Genomic DNA, 22,544 nt, shown 5'->3' with positions numbered 1-22,544 from the left:
TGGGAGCCCCCTCATCCCTCCTTCGGATGCCAGCACCCCACAAATACACACACACACACACACACACACACACACACACACACACACACACGAGAGCAAAGGAAATGCAGTGATTTAATCTGACAGCCAGAGGATGTCTGTCGTCCCCCCCCCCCCATGTGGGCAGCCAGGAACTCTCGTCCAGCCCCCTTGGAATCCACTGGAGCTCGCCACTTTGGGGGTGTGCAGGGCACACGCTCAGGAGGGGAAGGTGGGTGTCTCAGTCAGGGGCCGCGTCATGCTCTGGATGGCCCACTGCAAAATTCCGTCGAAAGTGTGCTGCGGACAGGGGGACAGGGCACGGTGGGACGCGGGCCAGAGGAGGACAGGAATGTGATGAGACAGGAGATAGCAGGGGACGGGGCAGGGTGTGCTGGGAACCGAAACATGGAGGATGGTGGTAATGGGGCAAGAAGCAGTGTGTACCCTCCAGGTTGGCCTAGTTTGGTTCCCAGGGCCCGGCTGCCCCAACCATCCTGTGCCCCAGGCCTGCTATTCTTTTTTTTTTTTTTTTTTTTTGGTTTTTGGGCCACACCCAGCACTGCTCAGGGGTTACTCCTGGCTGTCTGCTCAGAAATAGCTCCTGGCAGGCACGGGGGGACCATATGGGACACCGAATTCGAACCAACCGCCTTAGGTCCTGGATCGGCTGCTTGCAAGGCAAACACCGCTGTGCTATCTCTCCAGGCCCAGGCCTGCTATTCTTTGAGGGTGTCTTTGGGGGTACCACTTGGGGTCCACCTAGAGGCCCCCTGACCCTCCAGGCTTGAGATCAGCCAGTGGCAGGGGCCTGACACAAGATGGGGTGCCTCTATAACCAAACAGGGCTGCCTTCCCAGGGATCCCACCCTTGCTAGCACCCCTGCTGTCTGCATCTGTCCCCCATAACCCACTGCTCAGCTCCCACCTGCCAGGACCCTCAGGTCCCTTATGGGGCTGGGGAGCTGGATTTTGGCCTCTAAGTCTGTTTTTTTTCTGGGAGATTCTAGAGCTTGTCACTCCGCCAGCCTGTAGCCACTGGGGACAGGGCCCCTCCAAATGCAGGGGCAGCTGGAAGGAGCCGACTCAGAAACCAGGGCACCTGTGTGTGCCCTCAGCCCCCCAGGGAGGTGTCTTAGCTCCTCTGCTAGAAGGGCAGGTGTGAGTTCATAGGTGAGTGCCACAGGTGTGCCCTGCAGGTGTGTACCCCATAGATGAGTCCCCAAAGTGTACCCCACAGGTGTGCCCCACAGTGAGTCTGGTGTGTCCAGGTGTTACCTCTCTCAGCATACACTCTAGATGAGTCCTCTTCCCCACAGGTGTGTCCCCACAGATATGTACCCCACAGGTGAGTCCCGCAGGTGTATACCCAACTGGTGAGTCCCCACAGGTGTCCTAAGATGTATTTTCAGAGAAATGTACCCCACAGGTGAGTCCCGGGGTGCCCAGGTGTTACCTCGCTCAGCATAGTCTCCAAATGAGTCCCCACACAGGTATGTACCCCACAGGTAAGTCCACAGGTGTGCCCCGTAGGTGTGTACCCCACAGGTGAGTCCCCACAGGTGTGCCTCCAAAGGTTGAGGCCCCACAGGTTGAGGCCCCACAGGTGTCCTGGGGTATATCTCCACAGGAGTGTACCCCACAGGTGAATCCCGGGGTGCCCAGGTGTTACCTCGCTCAGCATAGTCTCCAGGTCGTCCCTATGCAAAGCTGGCTCCTGAGCTGCAGGCTCGTCCCCCACCTGCAAGCCAGGAAAGAGGGCCTGTGTCTCTGCACCCCAACAGCTCCCGTGGGGGGTTTGGCTGAGAGAACCAGCAGCCCAGTGAAGCCTCATCCCTCCTTTCTTCCTAGGTAACTTGACCTTACCTGCAAGACCACGCCCATTCCTGGGAGGGGTCTTGGTAAAGGTAGATAAGGCCTTTGACCCAGGGGATTAGGGCTCTTTTTGGTCTTTTGCCAGCATGGAGGTCAAAGGGAAGATGGCTGATAGGAGTTAAGATGCAGGGCAAGCTAAGAATAGCAAATGCTTAAAAGGTTATGATATAGGCCACACATGTGGTGGACAGGGCATGAATAAAGCTGATGCTTCCTGATGCCTGTCTCTGGATGAGTCTGATTCCGCCGTTCACCTAAACCTGCGACTCTCCAGCTGAATGGGGATTGCGGAGCCACGTGGCCTGGGATGGCAGAGAAAAAAAATCCCTCCATCCATCCACCTCTATCCAGCACCATCGCTCATTATTTAACACTACAGCCCAGGTCAGTCCTGCAGCACCCAGGCCAGTGACTTGGGAAGGAACCGGGTGGGGTCAGTCTCATCCCCCCAAGCCTCATGCTGGGGTGGAAGGGGGTCACAGCCCAGGGCCTATAGCAGAAGTGGTTTCACACGGAACAGGCAGAATGGGGCTGGCTCAGGTGAGGGATAGGAGCAAGGCCAGTGGGAGACACTTCCAGAAGATCGGGGGCCAAGTCTCCAAGAGCTGCTCAGACCCGGTGGCACTGACCTTGGTGGGCGTGGGGGCCATGGGGGCAGGCAGGGGCACTCCATCTCTGTCTCCGGGGGCCAAGCCTGTTTCTGGGGCACAGGATTTGCAGCGCAGGGCAGCCCTGTGGGAGTGGGAGGGACAGAGGTGGCTGTGGGGCTGCCCTAGGTTGGGGTGCCCTCCCCTAGGCCCCTCAGCTGCCCTCAGTCCTGCCCCACTCACCCCGGCCGGGGGGCAGCTCCTGGGAAGTGGCAATGCCAGTGAAAGGCAGCAGCACAGAGGGCACAGCGCAGGGCATTCCCGCCGTCCCCGCACACCCCGCAGCGTGCGCCTGATGGACCCTGCAAGACAGAGGGATGCAGCTGAGAAGGGGAGTCTGGAGAGGCCTTCCCACACCTCAGATCCCCTCAGACACCCTCAGACGCCCTTAGACTCCCTCAGATGCCCTCAGATACCCTCAAAGCCCTCAGACACCCTCAGACTCCCTCAGACACCTTCAGATGCCTTCAGACCCACCCCCAAACATGGCCTGGAACCCCAGCCCTCACCTGCAGCCTTTCAGGGCCCCCGCATAACAGGGGCCGAAGTGCCGAGGGCTCCAGGAGAGTCAGTGGGGTCGTGGAGGTCAGCAGGTGCCGGTAAGTCCCCGTAGCATCCCGGGGGTCCCCGGGGTGGCTCTTGGGCTCCTCACCCACCGGCCTCAATGCTAGGCTCACCTGTGGGGGTCAGAGGTCAGGGCTTACCAACCTGGCCTGGGGGGCTAGTGGAGAGCGACCTAGCTACAGATGGGGTGTCCCCCAGCCCCCCAGATTGTCTCATGAATGCCCTATGTTGTGGGGACACAGGGCTCCATGTGTGGGTCATGTGATGAGCTATAGCGAGGGTCCGTCAGGCTGCGAAGGGCCTGGGCATACCGGGGTGCTTGTTGGCCCCTCGGAGGGTTCCTGGGTCCGTGGCAGCTCCCACAGGCCTCCTCTCTGCAGGCATCCTGCACACCTCCACGTTCCGCTGCTCAGTCACCATACATGGGGACAAGGCAAGGAGATGGCGCACCCCGAAACCTTCCTTCCCTTCCCTTCCCTTCCTTTCCCTTTCCCTTTCCCTTTCCCTTCCTCTTCCCCTTCCTTTCCCTTTCCCTTTCCCTTTCCCTTCCCCTTCCTCTTCCCTTTCCCTTCCTTTCCCTTTCCCTTTCCCTCCCTTTCCCTTCCCCTTCCCCTTCCCCTTTCCCTTCCCTTCCCTCCCTTCGTCCCAGAGGGGCCCAGTTGGTGAAGGATGGTGCACGGGGGTCTCCAACAATCACATCACCCGTGTGTGTCACTCCTGAGCCCAGAGATTTCACACGTCCCCAGACCTCAGCCCCTGAGCCCCTGAGCTGTGGTCTGGACCCCGACACCACGGGCCTGAGCCTGCCCTGCTGGATGCTGTGGTTTCAAGGCCTCCTTCATCCTGGCGGGGATGGTGCCCAGCAGCAGGCCGAAGAGCAGAAAGAGTGAGAGGCACGTGACCCCCCACTAGTCCCCGATGGGAACCGCGAAGCTCCAGGGCCAGGACAACGGGCTCCAGACTGGCAGGCAGGAGTGGGGCCCACCACGCCCCCAACGTGTCCCCCAGCACTCAGCACCCCGGAACGGGGCGCCAGGCCCCCGAGGCCTCCAGCAGCCGGCCCTGGGCCGTGGGCTCACCTGGGGATGCCGCGCAGCGGGGGCGACAGGCAGGCCAGGTGGAAGGCGCGCGGGCAGCCGTCGCAGCAGAGCAGCTCCCCGCCGTCGCGGCAGACGGCGCACTCGTCCTCGTTCTTCTGGGCGCGGCGAGACGAGACCCTCGGTGTCCGGCCCGGGCCGTGCGCGAGGGGCTCCGCGCGGCCTCCCCCCCTTACCTGGTGCAGCGAGGGCTCGCCGGGGAGCGCGGCCGCCCCGGGGTCACCTCCGCCCTAGGAGCGGCGAGAGAAGGAGGGACGGAGGGAGGGAGGGAGGGAGAAAGGGAGGCTCAGTGCGCCGGTCGGCGGCTCCATCGGGGGACCCCGGCCGGGGAGGGCGGCGGCGCTTACGGAAGCGGGCCCCGAGGGCCCCCGGGCTCGGGCCACCGTCTTCAGGCCGCCGTGGCCGCCCACGCCGCCGCGGGCCTTGCTCTTGCCGCCGCCGCCGCCGCCGCCGCCGGGCTCCTCGAGCGGGCCGGGGCCGTAGAACTCGCCGCCCACCTGGACGCACTTGGAGCCGCCTGCCGCGGACGCACCGGGACGAGACGACACGACACGAGACGAGACGGGACTCCGCTCCCGCTGGGGCCACGCCCGTCGGCCACGCCCACGCGGCCTCCGCCAATCACGCCCGCGCCCGATCTCGCTCGGCCACGCCCCACCCGGCCTCGCCCCATCGCCCGGCCCCGTCCGGCCACGCCCGCATTCAGCCTCCACCCACCGCAGCAGCCGCGGCCGGCCCAAGTCGTCCAGCCCAGTCCGGTCAGCCCCGCCCACACTCTCGCTCGGCCACGCCCACGCCCGGCCTCCGCCAATCACACTCGCGCCCGATCTCGCTCGGCCGCGCCCCCACCCGGCCTCGACCCATCGATGGCCCGGCCCCGTCCGGCCACGCCCGCATTCAGCCTCCACCCACCGCAGCAGCCGGTTTCGGGTTGGAGCCCCCAGCGGTCGGCCCAAGCCGTCCAGCCCAGTGGTCAGCCCCGCCACACCTCGCTCGGCCTCCGGGGGGCCCCCGGCCACCGCCACCCCGCGGCGCCCGCCCGAGTCTCGGCCCAGCCGGGAAGGGCAGCCGGCCCGGCATCCCGGGGGCGCACGGCAGCCAGGCCGGGCGCTGTCCCCTACCTGACTCGAACACCTGCTGGATGACGATGCCCTCCACCGCCCCGCGGGCTCTCTGGACCGAGGCCACGGTCTGGATCCCTGGAGAGCGGGGAAGGCGGCTGGCCGCAGGGAGGCGCCTCGAGGCGCCCTCGCCCGCCCAGCCCAGCCCAGCCCAGCCCAGCGTCCCCGGCTGTCGACGGACAGAATGGGATCCGGGGCTTGCTGCGCGTGGGGGCAGATGAGGGACTGACTGTGCGACCCTCCAGGTGTGTGCGCGGTCAGTGCGCTGCGTGACACGACAGGACATTGCTGTTCTGTGTGACGAGGACGTGCGTGTGATCCGGGTGCCGGAGGGGGACCCTTCCCTGCGGCAGTGACCAGGCCCTCACGGAGGGGGCGGAGAAGGGACCAAGTGACGGAGCCCCGCCAGGCCGGCCGCCTCCAGGCCCCACCGAGGCAGAGAGAGGCCGTGCTCACCGTTGCCCGGAGGGAGGACGGGCGTGTCTGCGCCGCTCTCCGGCTTCCTGGGGGGCTTGGCTTTGGTGTGGGCGCCTGGGGGCCAGATGGGCTCGTGGGCACCCCAGACTCCAGGCCCCCTCCGTCCCCTTCTCTGCAGCCTGGCGTCGGGAGAGCCCCCACCTCGCTCCCCGGGTACCTGGGCTGGGCCCTGGGGCCGGTGCAACGGGTGGGGTGGCCCCAGGCTCCTCGGCGGCCTTCCTCTTGGCAGGGGGCCGGGGGGCCGGCACGGAGGCCTTGGGGGCGGCGGCAGGGGGCTTCCTCCCCTTCCGGGGCTGGCTCAGGTCCACGTCTGCGGGGGGCGGCGGCGGGAAGAGAGGTGAGGGAGGGGCCGGACGGCGCTGCCCACCGCGGGTGGCACCGGTGCCTGCTCCGTGCCCACCTCGGGGGAACCCCTCCAGGACGCGCTGCAGGCCCTTGTAGCGCTCCAGGTTGTAGTCCTTGAAGAGAACCTTCCAGAAGCCCAGGACGGCAGGTGCGTCCTGGGTGAGCAGCCAGGACAGGAGCGCGTGCACGGCCCGGGGGCAGCCGTCCCTCTCCTGCAGGCGCAGGGTCTCCTGGGGGCAGGAGTGGGAGTGAGGGGGCAGTGCCCCAGGGTGGCTGGAGACCCTCCGACCCTCCAACCTGTCCTGACACCCCGAGGCCCCACTGGATCCACCTGGAGCTTGTGGTCCGGGACCACGTCGTGGTCGGCCAGCGCGTGCAGCAAGGGGAAGGCGCTGTCCACGGCCACGGCGATCTCGGTGCGGTGACGTCTTAGCAGATGACGCAGCACTGAGTCCCCTCCGGGGTGCCCGTCCCCAGCCATGAGCACCTCGAGGTTGGGGTCTCACCCTGCTGCCCTCGGCTGCACCCCTGGGACAGGCACCTGGAAGGGACTCAGAGCTCCAAGTGCCCGGGCCCAGCCTCTCCAGGTCTCTTATGATGGGCGCGCCCCTAGCCCGGCCCATCAGGGAGACGCTTGGGTGTCGGTCCCTCCTTCTCAGGGAGGCTTCTGTGCCCCCAACTCAGGTCAAAAGGGGTCCAGGCTGGGTGGAGGCTCTGGGCTCATGTGTCCTGGGGCGCTGGATTGAAGGTCCCGGGAGGGCAGGTGTCCAGAGCATCCAGAGCTCAACTACAGGAGTGCCTTGTGACAGTTGACTGTCTTCTCAGCAGCAGTCCTTTGTTTTTAAAACTATTTTTTTTTTAATTAGGGCTGAGAGATAACACAGCAGTAGGGCATTTATTTGCCTTGCACGTGTCCAACCCAGGATGTACCTGGGTTCGATTCCCGGCATCTCATATGGTCCCTCCCCCGAGCCTGCCAACCAGGAGCGATTTTTGAGCACAGAGCTAGTGTGACCCCAAAATCAAAAATAAATAAATAAAATAAAAATAAACAAAAAAGAAAGAAAGAAAACTGGGGGGGGGTATTTTGGCCTGAGAAAGTGAGTAGGCTGTCGGAGACCCAGAACTCCTGCCTCCCCTTTGAGTTGCCTTAGAGCAAACATTGAACAGGGAATTCAAAACAGGAGCTTTCCTCCAAATTCTGGGATTCAGAGCAAAGAAAGTTGCTTTCCTCTGGCCTTCTTTTCCCTAGAATCTTCTCCCTGGACTTGCTCTCCTGCAGTGGCCCCTGGGAAATAAAGTCACTGAAAGTTTAAAAAGAATTTTTTTTTATTTTGAATTTTTTGGGGGCACACCCAGGGATGCTCCGAGGTTACTTCTGGCTCTACACTCAGAAATCACTCCAGAAAGTGCTCAGGGGAGCATATAGGGATGCCAGAGTTCAAGTCTGGGTCCGAGGTAAACTCTGAGTGTCGCTGGGTGTGGCCCCCCAAACCAAAACTTAAATATTTTAAATAAAATGAGAGACAAGAGGCACTTTCCCTGAACACGGGTTTCCAAACCCCATCAGGGGTAATCCCTGAGCACCTCCAGGTGTGGCTCCCAACCCATGAGCAATTCTAAAATAAAGCAAGTACATTCGGTTGTGGCCTGGCTGCCCACAACTTGAGGTCCCCCAGGGGTGCTAGAAGGAGCCCCCAGCTCTGAGAAAGTCTCCCATTTCCCTACTCAGCTAGAGCGCCTGTAGCTGTGCATGAGGTGGGGATGTGAAGACTCGAACCCTGCACCCAGAGCACCCCTGTAGGGGAAATTCCCTGTTTCTCGTTTCCTACTTCCCAGGGCTGGGGGTCCAACTGACAAAACTCTCATACCTGCACTCTAGGGAGGGACATACTGGGAGAGCCATGCTGGGTTTAGGGGTGACCAGGAAAACCCCTTCTTCCCCCAGGAAGCTGTGCTGGGGCGTCTCCCCTGCAGCTGCCAGCAGCCCAGCACCCTAAAACTCCCCAGCTGTGCTGACTCATAGCCCCTGTAGGCATCTCCCCACCTCTGCTGGGTCCCCTGTAGAGTTCTGTACTTTCCAGGCTGTGGGGTTTTCTGCAGCCCCCTTTCCAGGGATGGAGGGGGGGGGGCAGCTGTGGCCAGGTGCCCCATGCCCTGGGGGCCCTACTGGGGTCCCAACTTTCCTGCTGCAATCGGAACCCAGCACAGACACCACCTGAAGAAGAGGTTGGCAAGAGAGAGTGGGGACCCCACCCAGGCCATAAAGGCCGGAGCCCTGAGTGGACACTTCGTTGATTTTGTTTTTGAGCAACACCCGGAGGCGCTCAGGGGTTACTCCTTCCTGGTTCTGTGCTCAGAAATCACACCTGGCAGGCTCAAAGTGCGGCCCACCAGAGAGAGTGGGGAACACCCTCCCCCAGGCCATAAAGGCCAGAGCCCTGAGTGGACACTTCGTTGATTTTGTTTTTGAGCAACACCCGGAGGCGCTCAGGGGTTACTCCTTCCTGGTTCTGTGCTCAGAAATCACACCTGGCAGGCTCAAAGGACCATATGGGATGCCAGGGATTGAACCTGGGTCTTTCCTGGATCGGCAGCATGCAATGCCCTACCACTGTGCTATCACTCTGGGTCCATGAGAGGACACTTTGGACCCCACTCTCAGACCCCGGCCACGTGGGAGACCATACCTGAGGGCAAGGCACACGCCGTCCCTCAGCCTTCTGACAGTGCTTCCTCCCTCACCCTGTTCTGGGGTATTGCCGCCAGGTTAGGAGTGGAGGATGACCCCAGGAATGGGTCTGGTGGCCCCCTAGGAGAGCTGTGTGACGCTCTTGGTCAACAGTCATGCCCTGTCTGGGCCTCAGTTTCCTCAGGAAAAGATGCTTATCATGGAACCCGAGCCACACATGGTGCCACAAGCTGCCTGGCCAGCTATTGCATATTTTATGAAGTCTAGAGCTAGTGTATGTTCTAAGTCTAGAGCTATAATATATTCTCCTAAGTCCAGTTATTATCTATTCCACTAAGTCCAGCGCTATTATATAGTCTATTAAATATATAATTGCTATAGATTCTATTAAGAATATAGCTATTATATTTTATTAAGTATATAACTTATATAGTGTATGTGTAGCTATTCTATATTCTAAGTACAGAGTTATGTGTTTTATTAAATATAGGGCTATTATACATTCTATAATGTGTTAAGTGTATAGTTATGATAATTATACTAAATAAAAAGCTTTTTTTTTTTTTTTTTTTTTGTTCTTTGGCTGGCAGAGCTCAGGGTTACTCCTGGGTCTGAGCTCAGAAATCGCTCCTGGCAGGTTTGAGGAATCATATGGAATTCCAGGAATGGAACCTGGGTCCGGTCTGGGTTTGCCACATGCAAGACCAATGTCCTACCGCTGTGCCATCTCTGGCCCCAATGAATAATTTTCTTGTTTTTTTTTTTTTTTTTTTTTTTTTGGAGGGCACACCTGGAGTTCTCAGGGGTTCCTCCTGGATCTCCACTCAGGAATCACCCCTGCTGGGCTCATACAGGATGCCAGATTTTGAATCCAGCTCAGCCTTGGGCAAGTCCAGTGCCCTCCTTACAGTGCTGTCGCTCCTCTTCTTAAATTTCTAAATTACCAATGGCTTTTGCCTCTAACACCCGTTCTCACAAGCTCTGGGTTTATTTTATTAGTTTTATTTACTGAGGGGAGTCGAGTCGGGCCACACTCAGCAGTGCTCAGGGCTGACTCCTACGGATGCTTGGCAGACCCTAGGTGGTGCTGAGACCAAGCACCGCGCTGTCACCTTGCAGGGGACTCCACTTGTCTCCCAGGTCCCTGAGTTGACTGAAAGTCTCCCTTGTGAGAGCTCACTCGGTGACATCTGTAGCAAGTGACGTGCCAGGGCAAACAGCTCCTGGTCACGCTCACCAGACCATGAGGCAAAGATTCCCTTGTCCTGAGGCGCTGACGAATGCCAAGCCTCCTGCTGTCCTGCCTTGGGGGCTTGGCACCACTGTCCTGCCATGCTCGGTGACTGTGATCAGTCTTGGCCGGGCATTGCCCATGTAAGTGTTTTGCCTTACATGGGTTTGCTCATGGAAGTGGCGAGATGGAGGAGGAGTTGGAGGAGGAAGAAGAGGAGAAAGAACTGAGCAGAACATGCATGTCCACTCAACTCTGCTCTGATGGTGCCCGGGCTGAGCACCGACCCCTTGACCCTTTACCCACAGTGTTCCCCCTCCCCACCCCATAGTGCTCCCACCCCAACCTGGAAGTGACCCTCCCACACTACCCTCTCTCCCCCATGTGGAAGCCTCACTGCCCAGATTCTCTTCCAGTTGCAGCACCGTTGTATTTTTCCATTTATTTGTCTGTATTGCCACCCCCAGAGGCGCTCCAGGATTACTCCTGACTTAGAGCTCATGGGTCACTCCTGGTGGAGCTCAGGGGGCCGTGTGGGATGCCAGGGATTGAACCTGGGCCAGCTGCATTCCACACATTCTACAAAAAGCAAGTTATCTGCCTGCTGTCCTACTTGTCTGGTTGGCCATATATATACATACATACATACACACACACACACACACACACACACACACACACACACACACACATGTATGTATGGTTTGTTTGGACCACACCCAGTGGTGCTGAGGGGTTACTCCTGCCTCTGTGCTCAGCTAAGTACTCTTGACAGTGCTTGGGGAACCCTATGAGATGCCGAGAATCGAATCAGGTTGGCTACATGCAAGGCAACCATCCTCCCTGCTGTGCTATCACTTCTGCCCCCAACATTTGTATTTTGTTTTTTTTTGTTTTTGTTTTTGTTTGGGGTCCATGCTGCAGGTGTCTTGAGTCTCAGCATCTTCTAGCGGGGAGAAATCCTTCACGAAAGGAAAGCGGGCACACAAACGAACGGACAAATATGAAATATAAAATAATGAGACCACACAAAGTAAATTGTATGGGGACCCACTTCTGCAATAGATGTGAGACAATTTTACTTTTCATGTTGGAAAATATATACAAGTCACTGGTATGCAAAGTATTTCCCTGCTAACAAAAGGTGGAGAACCTTAGGAGAAAACAACACAATGGTACCAAGCCCTAGAATATACATATCAAAAAACGAGCCCATATAGGTGAAAAGAATCCCGAGCTAAAAGGTGAGGAGGTGACATAAGGGGGTGTTCTAGTTTAGCAAGAAGCTTCTTATAACAAAGAAAGAGAAACTGGTTTCTCTACAGTTTTGCAGCCAGCTGGAATAGTAAAATGCAAGAAAGACAAGAACTGTTTGCTTACTACCTAGAAGCTGAAAACAGAAAAACAGATCGCAGGTAGCTGCTGGACTGTCTTTGAGTTGCAAATATACTTAGTCAGCGGGGAACTCTGGCGGCTTTTGGTACTGAAATTTTTCTGACTGCACATTGACTGAGGCCGAATTTTGGTCTGTAGGTTTGCAAGGGAGATAAAGCCAAATGATAAAAGGGTTATTTGTCTATGGCCCTTTCACCCTGAACGCACGGGATCTCATCTGATCTTGGAAGCTAAGCAGGGTCGGGCCTGGTTAGTACTTGGATAGGAGACCGCCTGGGAATACCGGGTGCTGTAGGCTTTAAAAAAAAAAAGTGGGGCCGGAGAGATAGCATGGAGGTAAGGCGTATGCCTTTCATGCAGAAGGTTATTGGTATGAATCCCAGCATTGCATATGTTCCCTGAGCCTACCAGGAGCGATTTCTGAGCTGGAGCCGAAAGTAAACCCTGAGCACTGCCGGGTGTGACCCAAAAACCAAGAGAGAGAGAGAGAGAGAGAGAGAGAGAGAGAGAGAGAGAGAGAGAGAGAGAGAGAGAGAGAGAGAGAGAGAGAGAGAGAGAGAGAGAGAGAGAGAGAGAGAGAGAGAGAGAGAGAGAGAGAGAGAGAGAGAGAGAGAGAGAGGAGAGAGAGAGAGAGAGAGAGAGAGAGAGGAGAGATATTTAATGTCACCACCATGTCTTATATAACAGAAATATAGCCAGTAATCCACGCATGGGTTATGATTAATTCCACGAATGGGCCTGCTGGCCAAAATATTTCTTGGGGAAGATATCAGCTCACTGCACTAGGAAAGCCAATAGATACATCTGGTGGCCTAGCTTCCCCTAATAATGGAGACATCCATGATGCATGACAGGACCACATCCGTTGACACTTAGGAGTTACTTCTGACTATGGGCTCAGAAATCTCTCCTGGCTCGGGGGACCATATGGGACGCTGGGGGATCAAACCGTGGTCCGTCCTAGGCAAGAACTTGCAAGGCAGCACAGGCTGAAGCTGTGCTCCGGATTTTATCCCAACCAGACTATTTCAAAAATCTTTTTCTTTGGTTTTTGGGCCATACCCGGCGCTGCTCACGGGTTACTCCTGGCTGTCTGCTCAGAAATAGCTCCTGGCAGGCACGGGGGACACTGGGATTCGAACCAATCACCTTTGGTCCTGAATCGGCTGCTTGCAAGGCAAACGCCGCTGTGCTATCTCTCCAGGCCCACAAATTTTAGTTTTAAATGTATATTAATCTGGGGCTGAAGAGATAGCACAGCGGTAGGGCGTTTGCCTTGCACAGAGCCGTGCCTGCCAAGAGCGACTTCCGAGCATAGAGCAGCAGTAACCCCTAAGCGCTGCCTGTGTGTGACCCAAAAACAAAACAAAACAAAAAAAACAAAAATTATATTGATCAATCCTTAAAGCTGTTTCTAAAGTTTGTGGCCAAGAGATATTTCTTTTTAATCCATAGCTATGAAAATCTAGGGGCTGGAGCAATTGTACAGCAGGTAGGATACTTACCTCGTATGTGGCTGACCTTGCTTGTTTCTATTCCCAGCATCTAGTGGGTACCCTGAACCCAACAGGAGTGATCCCTGAGTGAGAGCCAGAAGTAAACCCTGAGAACTGCTAAGTGTATCCCGAAAACAAAAATATGTCGTGCAAGTTCAGTTTCAGACATACAGTGTTTTATTTGGGGGGGGGTCACATCCAGCAGCACTCAAGGGTTCCTCCTGGCTCTACGCTCAGAAATGGCTACTAGCAGGCCCTGGGGATCATATGGGATGCCGGTATTGGAGCCACTGTCCTTCTGTATCAGGGACAATAAGGTTGTTGTTTTTTATTTTGTTTGTTTGTTTGTTTGTTTTTGGTTTTTTGGTTTTTGGGCCACACCCCAGTGACGCTCAGAGGTTACTCCTGGCTCTGTACTCAGAAATCACTCCTGACTTGGGGAACCATATGGAATGCCAGGGGTCAAACCAAGGTCTGTCCTTGGTCAGCCATGTTCAAGGCAAGCACCCTATCGCTATGCTATCTCTCCGGCCCCAAGGTTTTTTTTTTTTTTTTTTACTGTTTTTTTGGTTTTTGGGCCACACCCGGTGCTGCTCAGAGGTTACTCCTGGCTGTCTGCTCAGAAATAGTTCCTGGCAGGCACGGGGGACCCTATGGGACACCGGGATTCGAACCAACCACCTTTGGTCCTGGATCGGCTGCTTGCAAGGCAAATGCTGCTGTGCTATCTCTCTGGGCCCGGGTTTGTTTTTTTATACAGGTTACAGTAATTTAATTGTTTCATCACCTTAATTTTTTGACTCCAATATTTGAAATCTAGATTAATGAGCTGGTCACCTTCTTAGGAGAGTATAAAGAATACCATAACAGGGCCCGGAGAGATAGCACATCGGTGTTTGCCTTGCAAACAGCCGATCCAGGACCAAAGGTGGTTGGTTCAAATCCCGGTGTCCCATAGGGTCCCCCGTGCCTGCCAGGAGCTATTTCTGAGCAGACAGCCAGGAGTAACCCCTGAGCAATGCTGGGTGTGGCCCAAAAACAAACAAACAAAAAAACAAAAACAAAACAAACCAAAAAAAAGAATAGCATACAGTATAGATATTTCCCAGTTCGTGGCCTCTAACTCTTAAGATTATTTGCAGCGAATCCAGACATTTTTTTTTTTTTTTTTTGGTTTTTGGGCCACACCCGGCGGTGCTCAGGGGTCACTCCTGGCCGTCTGCTCAGAAATAGCTCCTGGCAGGCACGGGGGACCATATGGGACACCGGGATTCGAACCAACCACCCTTGGTCCTGGATCGGCTGCTTGCAAGGCAAACACCGCTGTGCTATCTCTCCGGGCGAATCCAGACATTTTATCTATTTTTACAGATATATTTTTGAAAGACAGACTTGTTTATGATGTAGAATCATATAGAAACAATGTTGTTTTTTTTTTTTTTTTGGTTTTTGGGCCACACCCTGTGACGCTCAGGGGTTACTCCTGGCTATGCGCTCAGAAGTTGCTCCTGGCTTCTTGGGGGACCATATGGGACGCCGGGGGATCGAACCGCGGTCCGTCCTAGGCTAGCGCAGGCAAGGCAGGCACCTTACCTCCAGCACCACCGCCCGGCCCCAACAATGTTTTAATTGAATTTTTCTTATAAATGGTTAGTTTTACTAGTTAGTTTTACAAAGATAAAGGGATTTTTTTTTTTGGCCACACCCAGCAGTGCTCAGGGTTTACTCCTGGCTGTCTGCTCAGAAATAGCTCCTGGCAGGCACAGGGGACCATATGGGACACCGGAATTCGAACCAACCACCTTTGGTCCTGGATCGGCTGCCTGCAAGGCAAACACCACTGTGCTATCTCTCCGGGTCCAGATAAAGGAATTTTTTTTTTTTTTTTTTTTTTTTGGTTTTTGGGTCACACCTGGCAGTGCTCAGGGGTTATTCCTGGCTCCAGGCTCAGAAATTGCTCCTGGCAGGCACAGGGGACCATATGGGGCGCCGGGATTCGAACCGATGACCTCCTGCATGAAAGGCAAACGCCTTACCTCCATGCTATCTCTCCGGCCCCCAGATAAAGGAATTTTTAACTAAATTTTGTTTATATTTTGATACACAGGAGTGCAAATCTTTTGTAAAAATTAATGTTTCTGGGGCCAGAGAGACAGCATGGAGCTAAGACGCTTGTCTTGCATGCAGAAGGTTGGTGGTTCAAATCCTGGCATCCCATATGGTCCCCTGAGCCTGCCAGGGTCGATTTCTGAGTGTAGAGCCAGGAGTAGACCCTGAGTGCTGCCGGGTGTGATCCAAAAAAAACCAACCAAACAAACAAACAAACAAAAAAAGAATATTTCTTCAGTAGCTACTGAATATTAAGTAGAAAATCTATTTAGTAAAATCCAAGCTGCCATGGAAGAAATACCTGTAAAAGTTGCTGTAAGAATTAGATCTCTGCTATGCAAAGAAGTTCTTTGTAACCATCAAGTTTGTGTGAAATGTCTCCGAAACACCTAGCAAATAATCACTGGGAGAGATAGAGTTTTTACTTTCGATTTTGTTTTTGGCAAACATTCCACTCAAGATAAAGTTTTTAATACATGTAGAAAGCACTCATTGGTGCTCTGATGCAACTGTTTTTGCTTATGGACAACCTGGATCTGGGAAGACGTCCACCACTGGAGGGAAACCACATTGGTAAGATTCTCCTCTTCTCTTTGATTTTTAGTTGAGATACCAGAAAGCAGCTAAAGTATACTAATACTCACTATGTACTAGGTGCTTAGCATATGAATTGAGACATAAGGTTAGTATACTGAGCTCTGTTCACAAGACCATCATTGAATATTTTAATTGAAGCTTCAGGGCCTGGGGAGATCGTCTGGGGATTTAGTCATTGCCTTGCTTGCATCAGGCTCAAGGCAATCCCTTACGCCACGTAGGACCACCTGAGCAACCAAGAGTAAAGTCCGAGCACCTTGGTGTCCCCCTCCCTACAAAAAGATTGTGCTCACTGTCTACACTTTGCCACTTGGAGTAGAATTTATAATAGAAATGAGTCCGCACAATCATATTTGTTTATTTTAATCATCCATTTACAATACTAAGTGCTGTGTTCAGGGAGTAGGTGAGACTTACCTATGTGGTAAAATGTTACTTTCGTTTCCTAGCCAGATTTCTGTCTTAACTACTATTTTAGGATATATACTTTCTCCTGATTTGATTGAATTTAGTTTAATTTTATTAGTAATAATAAAATATTAATTTTTTTAATTATTTTTGGGTTTTGGGTTCACAACCGGCAGCGCTCAGGAGCCACTCCTGGTTCTGTGTTTAGAAATCACTCCTGGCAGGCTCGGAGGGACCATACGGGATGCCGATATTAGAACTGGGGTCCGTTCTGTGTTGGCCTCATGCAAGGCAAAAGCCGCTGTGCTATCTCTCTGGCCTGATTTAATTTTAATTGGGAAATAATGGAACCACAGGACTTGGAAGCTGGATGGAACCTTGAACATCATTTATTTTCACTTACAATTGGGCAACTCTAGCCTCAGACCACTGAAGGGCATGGTTAGTTAGGCAGCCAGTGAGATAACTAAGAGACTTTATCATATTAGATTTTTTTTTTTTTGTGGTTTTTGGGTCACACCCGGCAGTGCTCAGGGATTACTCCTGGCTCCATGCTCAGAAATTGCTCCTGGCAGGCACGGGGGACCATATGGGACGCCGGGATTCGAACCGATGACCTTCTGCATGAAAGGCAAACGCCTTACCTCCATGCTATCTCTCCGGCCCCATCATATTAGATTTTTAATTGTGTTTTTAAGTATTTCTGAATGTATCGTCTAATCAAGATGTCAGGGGCCAGAGAGATGGCATTGACATTAAGTTGCGTGGCTTGCGAGCTGCTGACCCTGGTTTGATCTCTGCCTCTGTTACCGAATGGTCCTCAGAGCACCACCAGGAGCGAACCTGGAGAACAGAGCTGGACTGTAGTCACTCCCGAGCACCTCTGGATGTGGTCCAGATCTGTCCCTTTCACTCTACTACCCCCAATCAGTGTTTTCTAAAGTGGCCAAACTGCCTTCCCTTTCTCCCCGCTGCACCTTTCAGGAATGCTTGGGTTTCTGGGACGAAGGGAGAGGCAAATGTAGCCTCGGGTACAGGTAAGGGGACCTTTTCTGTTTGATCACTCAAGTCCATGGGTCACACAGTGATTCTTAGCTCCTCCCCCCTTTTCAAAAGGGGAGGAAGGCCAAAGAAATGAGTTTGGGAACCTTGGGACTAAATTTATCATAAGTATTTTACATATTTATAACGACTGCCCTTTTTCCTGCTGAATTAGAATATGCATCTTCGGGAACATCTCTATTTGCAGGCATCCTAGCATGGAAGTGATGGTGGCTGCGTGGTTTGAGGAATCCCTTTTTTATTTTCTTTCGGGTGTGTTGGGGTCATGCCCAGTGGTTCTTAAGGGCTACTTGCATCTCTCTGCTTGGAAACCCTGAGCTGTGCTTGGATTGGGTTGCCTGAGTACATAACAAGCACCTGAACTCCTGTACTATCTCTCTGGCTCCTGAGGAACCACTCAGTTTACAACGGAGTGGCCAAAACTAGTTTGGAGGTGTGGAGCACATGTTTTGCATTCAGAATCCTGGGTTCAGTCTCTATGTCCTCAGTAACCCTGAGCACATAGTCAGAAGTAGCTGCCTGAACACTGTTGTTTTGACCTAAAGCCTCAAAAAATAAAAATAAAAAGATAATGAAGGGGCTCAAATGTCCCTTAACTCCTACATCCATTTTTCTCTCTTTTCTCTTTGGGCCACACCCAGTGACACTCAGGGGTTACTCCTGGCTTGGAGCACCATATGGGACGCCAGAGGATCAAACCGTGGTCCGTCCTAGGTTAGCACCTGCAAGGCAAATGCTCTATCACTTGCGCCACTGCTCAGGCCCCCTACTCCCACTTTTTAAGAATCACTGTTGTAGGGGTTGGAGTGATGGCACAGCAGTAGGGCATTTGCCTTGCACTGGGCCAACAAAGGATGGACCACGATTCAACTCCTGGCATCCCATATGGTCCTCCAAGCTGCCAGGAGCGATTTCTAAGTGGAGAGCTAGGAATAACCTCTGAGTGCCACCAGGTGTGACCCAAAAACCAACCCCCCGCCCCCCCCCAAAAAAAAGAAGAATCACGGTTACAGGAAACAGGAATAGGAGTTTCAGGATATTTTAAATATCATTTTAGTGTCTCGTAACAAGGTCATCTTCTCTTTTAAGTTGTGATTTTTGAGGTCATCGTAACTGTTTATGGCTTCTCTGCTCAATGTACTCCACTGTACTCCAGCCCCTAGAACCAATAATTTAAAAGTCTGTATAGTTCTATGGCAGAAATCATCACTGTTCACAGATGGTTTTCATCACACCAGAGAGAAGGTTTATATATCTAAGAGTTTCTTCTCATCACATATCCTCTAGTGATCTCTATTATTCTCTCAATGAGTTTATTTTATCTATTTTATAGAACTGGAATAGAATACTTACCCTTCTCTATCTGACTTAATTTACTTAGTATGTTTTTTAAACACTCATCTTCTTTATTGTAAGATGAATCAGAATTTCATTTCTTTTCATGACAATATCTTTTTATTTGGATATATCACATTTTTGATTCATCTCTTGATAGATACAAGAGGAGTTGTATCTATTGATTATTGAGGCTAAATATTCTGGATTTTTTTTGGGGGGCAGGTTGTGTCTGGATCACAACCAGCAATGTTTCAGGGTTATTCCTGACTGTACTCTAGAGCAGTGCTCACGAATTACTCCAGACTCTTACTCAGGAATCACTCCGAGAGATACTAGGGCAACCATAAGAGGTGCTCAATGCCTGGGATTGAACTTGAGTCAACTCCACACAAGGCAAATGCCCTACCTGCGGTCTAATAATCCCTGGTACTTTTTGGGTGGGGGACCAAACCACACCTAGGGATGTTCAGACCACATGAGGTATCAATGAATGAAACTTGAGTGGGCTATATCGAAGGCAAATCCCCTACATGATGAACTAGAAATTCTCTTTGGTTTTGCATATATATATATATATATATATATATATATATATATATATATATATATATACACACACACACTATTTTCTTTTTATTTTTGGTGGTGCTTAGGGCTTACTCATGGCATTGCATTCAGGGATCGTTTCAACTGCTTTACTCATTATGCTATCTCACCACCCCTTCCTGTTTGATTTTTGTCCCGACACACCTACTACTTATTCTTTGAAATGTTATTCGCTCGTGTGTGTGTGTGTGTGTGTGTGTGTGGTGTGACACTGCCAGACAGAGTTCATTTTCAGGGCCTCCAAACATGAAATGAAAGTGCTGTACTGCTGAGCTACAATGCAGGGTCCCTTTTAGATTAATTTGGATCGAAAAGGTTTCTTTTTTCCAGTGAGGAATCATGATGTATACACTGTCAAGGATTCTGTAATGTATACGTTGTCCCAACAACAGACACCGACAGAGCCCCTCCTTCCCTGTACCAGTGTCCAAGTCCCCTAGCCCCCATGTACCCCACTTCCAGAAGGTAAAGTCTCCAGTTCTATTTCCTTCCTGTCACAGTAGTGTATTTCTGTTGACTCAAAGTCTTTATTATCATTTAATATTTTTTTTTTACCGATTTATAGTCAATCTATTTTGAAAGCATCACGATCCCATAGTCCGTACTCGAGGCAGATGCGTTGTGTGGCCCAGCCTGTGGTTCCTGCGGGAGGATGTCCCCGTGCACTGGAGAAGAAGAGTGTGGACTCGGATGTGTGTGGAGGCTGGATAATCCCGGATCGAGGTGGAGGCCACGTCTCCCACTTCTGTCCAGGATGCGCTGCGTTCTCGTGAAGCCAAGAAAGTGATGCTGACCGTGGCTCCACCCAGACAGAAGCGCAGAAGCCCGAGAGGCACCGAGGGGAGGACAGGCGCCCACAGTCCCCGCCGCCCACTGAGGATTCCGGGCAGCGGCCGAGGCGGGGCGGGGGAGCTCGGAGGGGCAGACCCTGGGGCGGAAGCGGAAGCGGAAGCGGGCGCTCTGGGCACTGGCCGCGTCCGCCTTCCGGGCTCCACCGCCCCCTGGCTGGAGCGGAGCGGAGCGGGGCTGGCGCCTGCGAGCACACGTGACACCTGGGAGTCGTCCACGCCCCAGAGGCGGGGAATGCTGGGATTGAAGGAGTGGCACAGGGCATTCTGGGACGCAAAAGCCGGAAGGACCGCGCGCAGGCAATACCGAGAGGACGCGCCCAGGGCGGACTGGGATAAGCAAGCCGGAAGTGATGTGTCGACCGGAAGTGCCGGGGCCTTGAACCACGAAATCGGCGCCCTCGAAAGTCCACCCCAAGACCTGAGAACCGTGACCCTGCCCATTGGATACGAAATGCCTGAAGTGCTAGACCTCGACTCCTGACCCTCAAACCTTGACCACGGACATTTGACTCCTGACCCTTCCACGTGGACCCATGACTTTTGATTCCAATGACCCAGGCACCCGAGCTTGAACTCTGAACTTTGATCTCTGACCCTATACCTTGAACCTAGAACACTGACCTTTGGCTCGGGGCATGCTGGGACAGGAAATACCGGAAGTGAGGTGCTGCAGGGCATGCTGGGACATGAAATACCTGAAGCGCCTATACCTTCATCCTGACCATCGAACCTTGACCTGTGACCTTTGACACCTGACCCTTGCATATCGACCCTGACCTTTGATTCTTCAAAACTTGCCCACATATCTTGGACCAATTAAAATTTGACCCCTGACCTTTTGCACCGGGGCACACTGACCCTCAAAACTCGACCCCTTGACCTTTGACACCTAACCCTGACTCTCGAGCATAGACCCCTTACCTTGGATCCTGGACTCATGTCTCTTGAACTTTGACCCCTGACCTTTTGTTACCGGGAACATTGGGTTGTGAAATAACAGAATGGACTGTCGCAGGGCATGCTGGAACATGAAATACAGGAAGTGCCTATACCCTGCATCCTCTCCCGACCCCTTGACCTTTTACAGCTGACCCCTGACTTTTAGCCCCTGGGTGGGCTGAGACGTGAAATACGAGAATGACATGCCGCTGGGCATCCTGGGACATGAAATACCGGAAGTGCCTTACCTTGAATCATGACCCTCATCTTTTGAACCCTGACAGTCGAATCTTGATGCCTGATCTTTGACCTCAGACCCACTGTCACTTGAAACTTGATAGCTGACCTTTGGCCCCGGGGCTTGCTGGGATATAAAATGCAGGAAGTTGTGTGACCGGGTGCATGCTGGCATAAGAAATGCCGGAAGTGGTGCTCGCTTCGGCAGCACATATACTAAAATTGGAACGATACAGAGAAGATTAGCATGGCCCCTGCGCAAGGATGACACGCAAATTCGTGTTGGGTATTTGTGAATCCAAGAACAGTCCCCAGAATGAGAAATTACTTCCCATCCCCTTGTCCCCTTTGGGGGGAGACCTTGGTACTATTTATCCGCAGCAAATAATAATCCACACAGACAAGAAGGATAGGGTGTAAAAGATTGGGCAAAGAGAGAGAGCGAGAGAATCCTCTCGCAGCCTGAAAACAGCTTTCGCAAAAGGCCCCCTCTCCCCTCTCCATCAAGCTATTGATTGCCAACTCCACAGCGCCCCCACCTGGGAGGGCTAGGTGGGGCAATAGTCACAGAACAATCCTAAGGAAATACTTTTATAGACAACAATTCCCAGAATAATCTATGGAAACTTTTTCATATACTACAGGACATGACACACGGGGCATGTGCAGAGCGCAAGACCTACTGAGCTATGGCGAGGTGCGCACTGCAGCATCCTGGGGTTCGGGGGTGCACACTGAGCTCACGCTGGACACTGAAGGGCACCACAGGACATGGCGTGCTGGGACACGGTAGGACCTTCCCTCGCCGGCAGTGCTCGTGGGGGTGCCGCCCGTGGACGCGTCCAGGGGACCCGCATGAGCAGCACAGCAAGCGGCCGGCTGCCCTGGCCTGAGTCCTCAAGGGCGGTGACAGGTGGGTGTCCACTGGGCAGCTGGGTGCAAAGGCGCCGGGGAGGGAGCGGGCCACTCACCAGCAGGCCGGAGCGTGCAGGGGTTGATTGGTTAAGTCGTCCGTGCCACGCCAGGGTCCCACTCCGAACCTCTCGCGCAGGCCCTGAGCCTCAGCCTCCCCCTCGGGGTCCCACCCCCGCTGGCAGCCAGGTAGCGAGTCCTCGAGGAGGCATCTGGGCGGGCAGGTGGGCAGGGCATGCTGCGGAGGCAGAAACATGGAAGACAGGGTTGTCTCTTCTTCTACTTCTTCAGTTCTGGAATCTTCTCTGTTGGTGTTTTTGGCCAAGGGTGGAGGCGTGACGGGAGAGTGTCGGGGAGGCTGGGTTCCAGGGATGAGTCCTGCAGGGGAGGGGAGGGCAAGGGCAGTGTCTGTGCTACATGGTCAGTCCGGAGAGGCCGGTCTGGAGGAAGAGAGCCGGGAAAGCAACTGTAGGCTGCTCTGGGCGCAGAGACACATATCCCATAAGGTCCCAGGAGTAATTCCTGAG

General features: G+C 53.7%; 1 protein-coding gene, 1 non-coding gene and 1 pseudogene across 2 annotated transcripts; 2 read left to right on the top strand and 1 right to left on the bottom strand.

Annotated features, from left to right (window-relative positions):
- Nucleotides 1-237: 237 nt before the first annotated feature.
- AIRE (autoimmune regulator) lies at nucleotides 238-6,625 on the bottom strand. The gene is made up of 14 exons (XM_049785634.1): nucleotides 6,476-6,625; nucleotides 6,200-6,374; nucleotides 5,957-6,109; nucleotides 5,779-5,853; nucleotides 5,323-5,400; nucleotides 4,549-4,718; nucleotides 4,378-4,431; nucleotides 4,184-4,299; nucleotides 3,416-3,509; nucleotides 3,050-3,217; nucleotides 2,724-2,842; nucleotides 2,523-2,625; nucleotides 1,691-1,759; nucleotides 238-318 (listed from the first exon to the last, which is right to left on the bottom strand). Exons 1-14 carry the CDS (start codon nucleotides 6,623-6,625, stop codon nucleotides 238-240), a joined length of 1,605 nt encoding a protein of 534 aa, XP_049641591.1.
- Nucleotides 6,626-11,641: 5,016 nt separating this feature from the next.
- On the top strand, nucleotides 11,642-11,760 carry LOC126026816 (uncharacterized; annotated as a pseudogene).
- A 9,537-nt stretch (nucleotides 11,761-21,297) lies between these two features.
- On the top strand, nucleotides 21,298-21,399 carry LOC126026744 (U6 spliceosomal RNA). Its single transcript, XR_007501965.1, has one exon. It is a non-coding gene; the product is annotated as a U6 spliceosomal RNA (small nuclear RNA).
- Nucleotides 21,400-22,544: the final 1,145 nt, after the last annotated feature.

Source organism: Suncus etruscus, chromosome 13 (assembly GCF_024139225.1).
Source record: "Suncus etruscus isolate mSunEtr1 chromosome 13, mSunEtr1.pri.cur, whole genome shotgun sequence".
Taxonomy (NCBI): domain Eukaryota; kingdom Metazoa; phylum Chordata; class Mammalia; order Eulipotyphla; family Soricidae; genus Suncus; species Suncus etruscus.
Note: the sequence above shows the minus strand (reverse complement) of the source record. Positions and strands in the feature narration are given on the sequence as shown.

Excerpts from the sequence above, each read along its gene's own strand:
- AIRE (XM_049785634.1), bottom strand. The coding sequence starts at position 6,625 with ATGGCTGGGGACGGGCACCCCGGAGGGGACTCAGTGCTGCGTCATCTG. Across the intron at positions 4,300-4,377 it reads GCGAGCCCTCGCTGCACCAG|AAGAACGAGGACGAGTGCGC; the intron begins GTAAGGGGGGGA and ends CGCCGCGCCCAG. Across the intron at positions 3,510-4,183 it reads CCGCTGCGCGGCATCCCCAG|CGGAACGTGGAGGTGTGCAG; the intron begins GTGAGCCCACGG and ends GTGACTGAGCAG.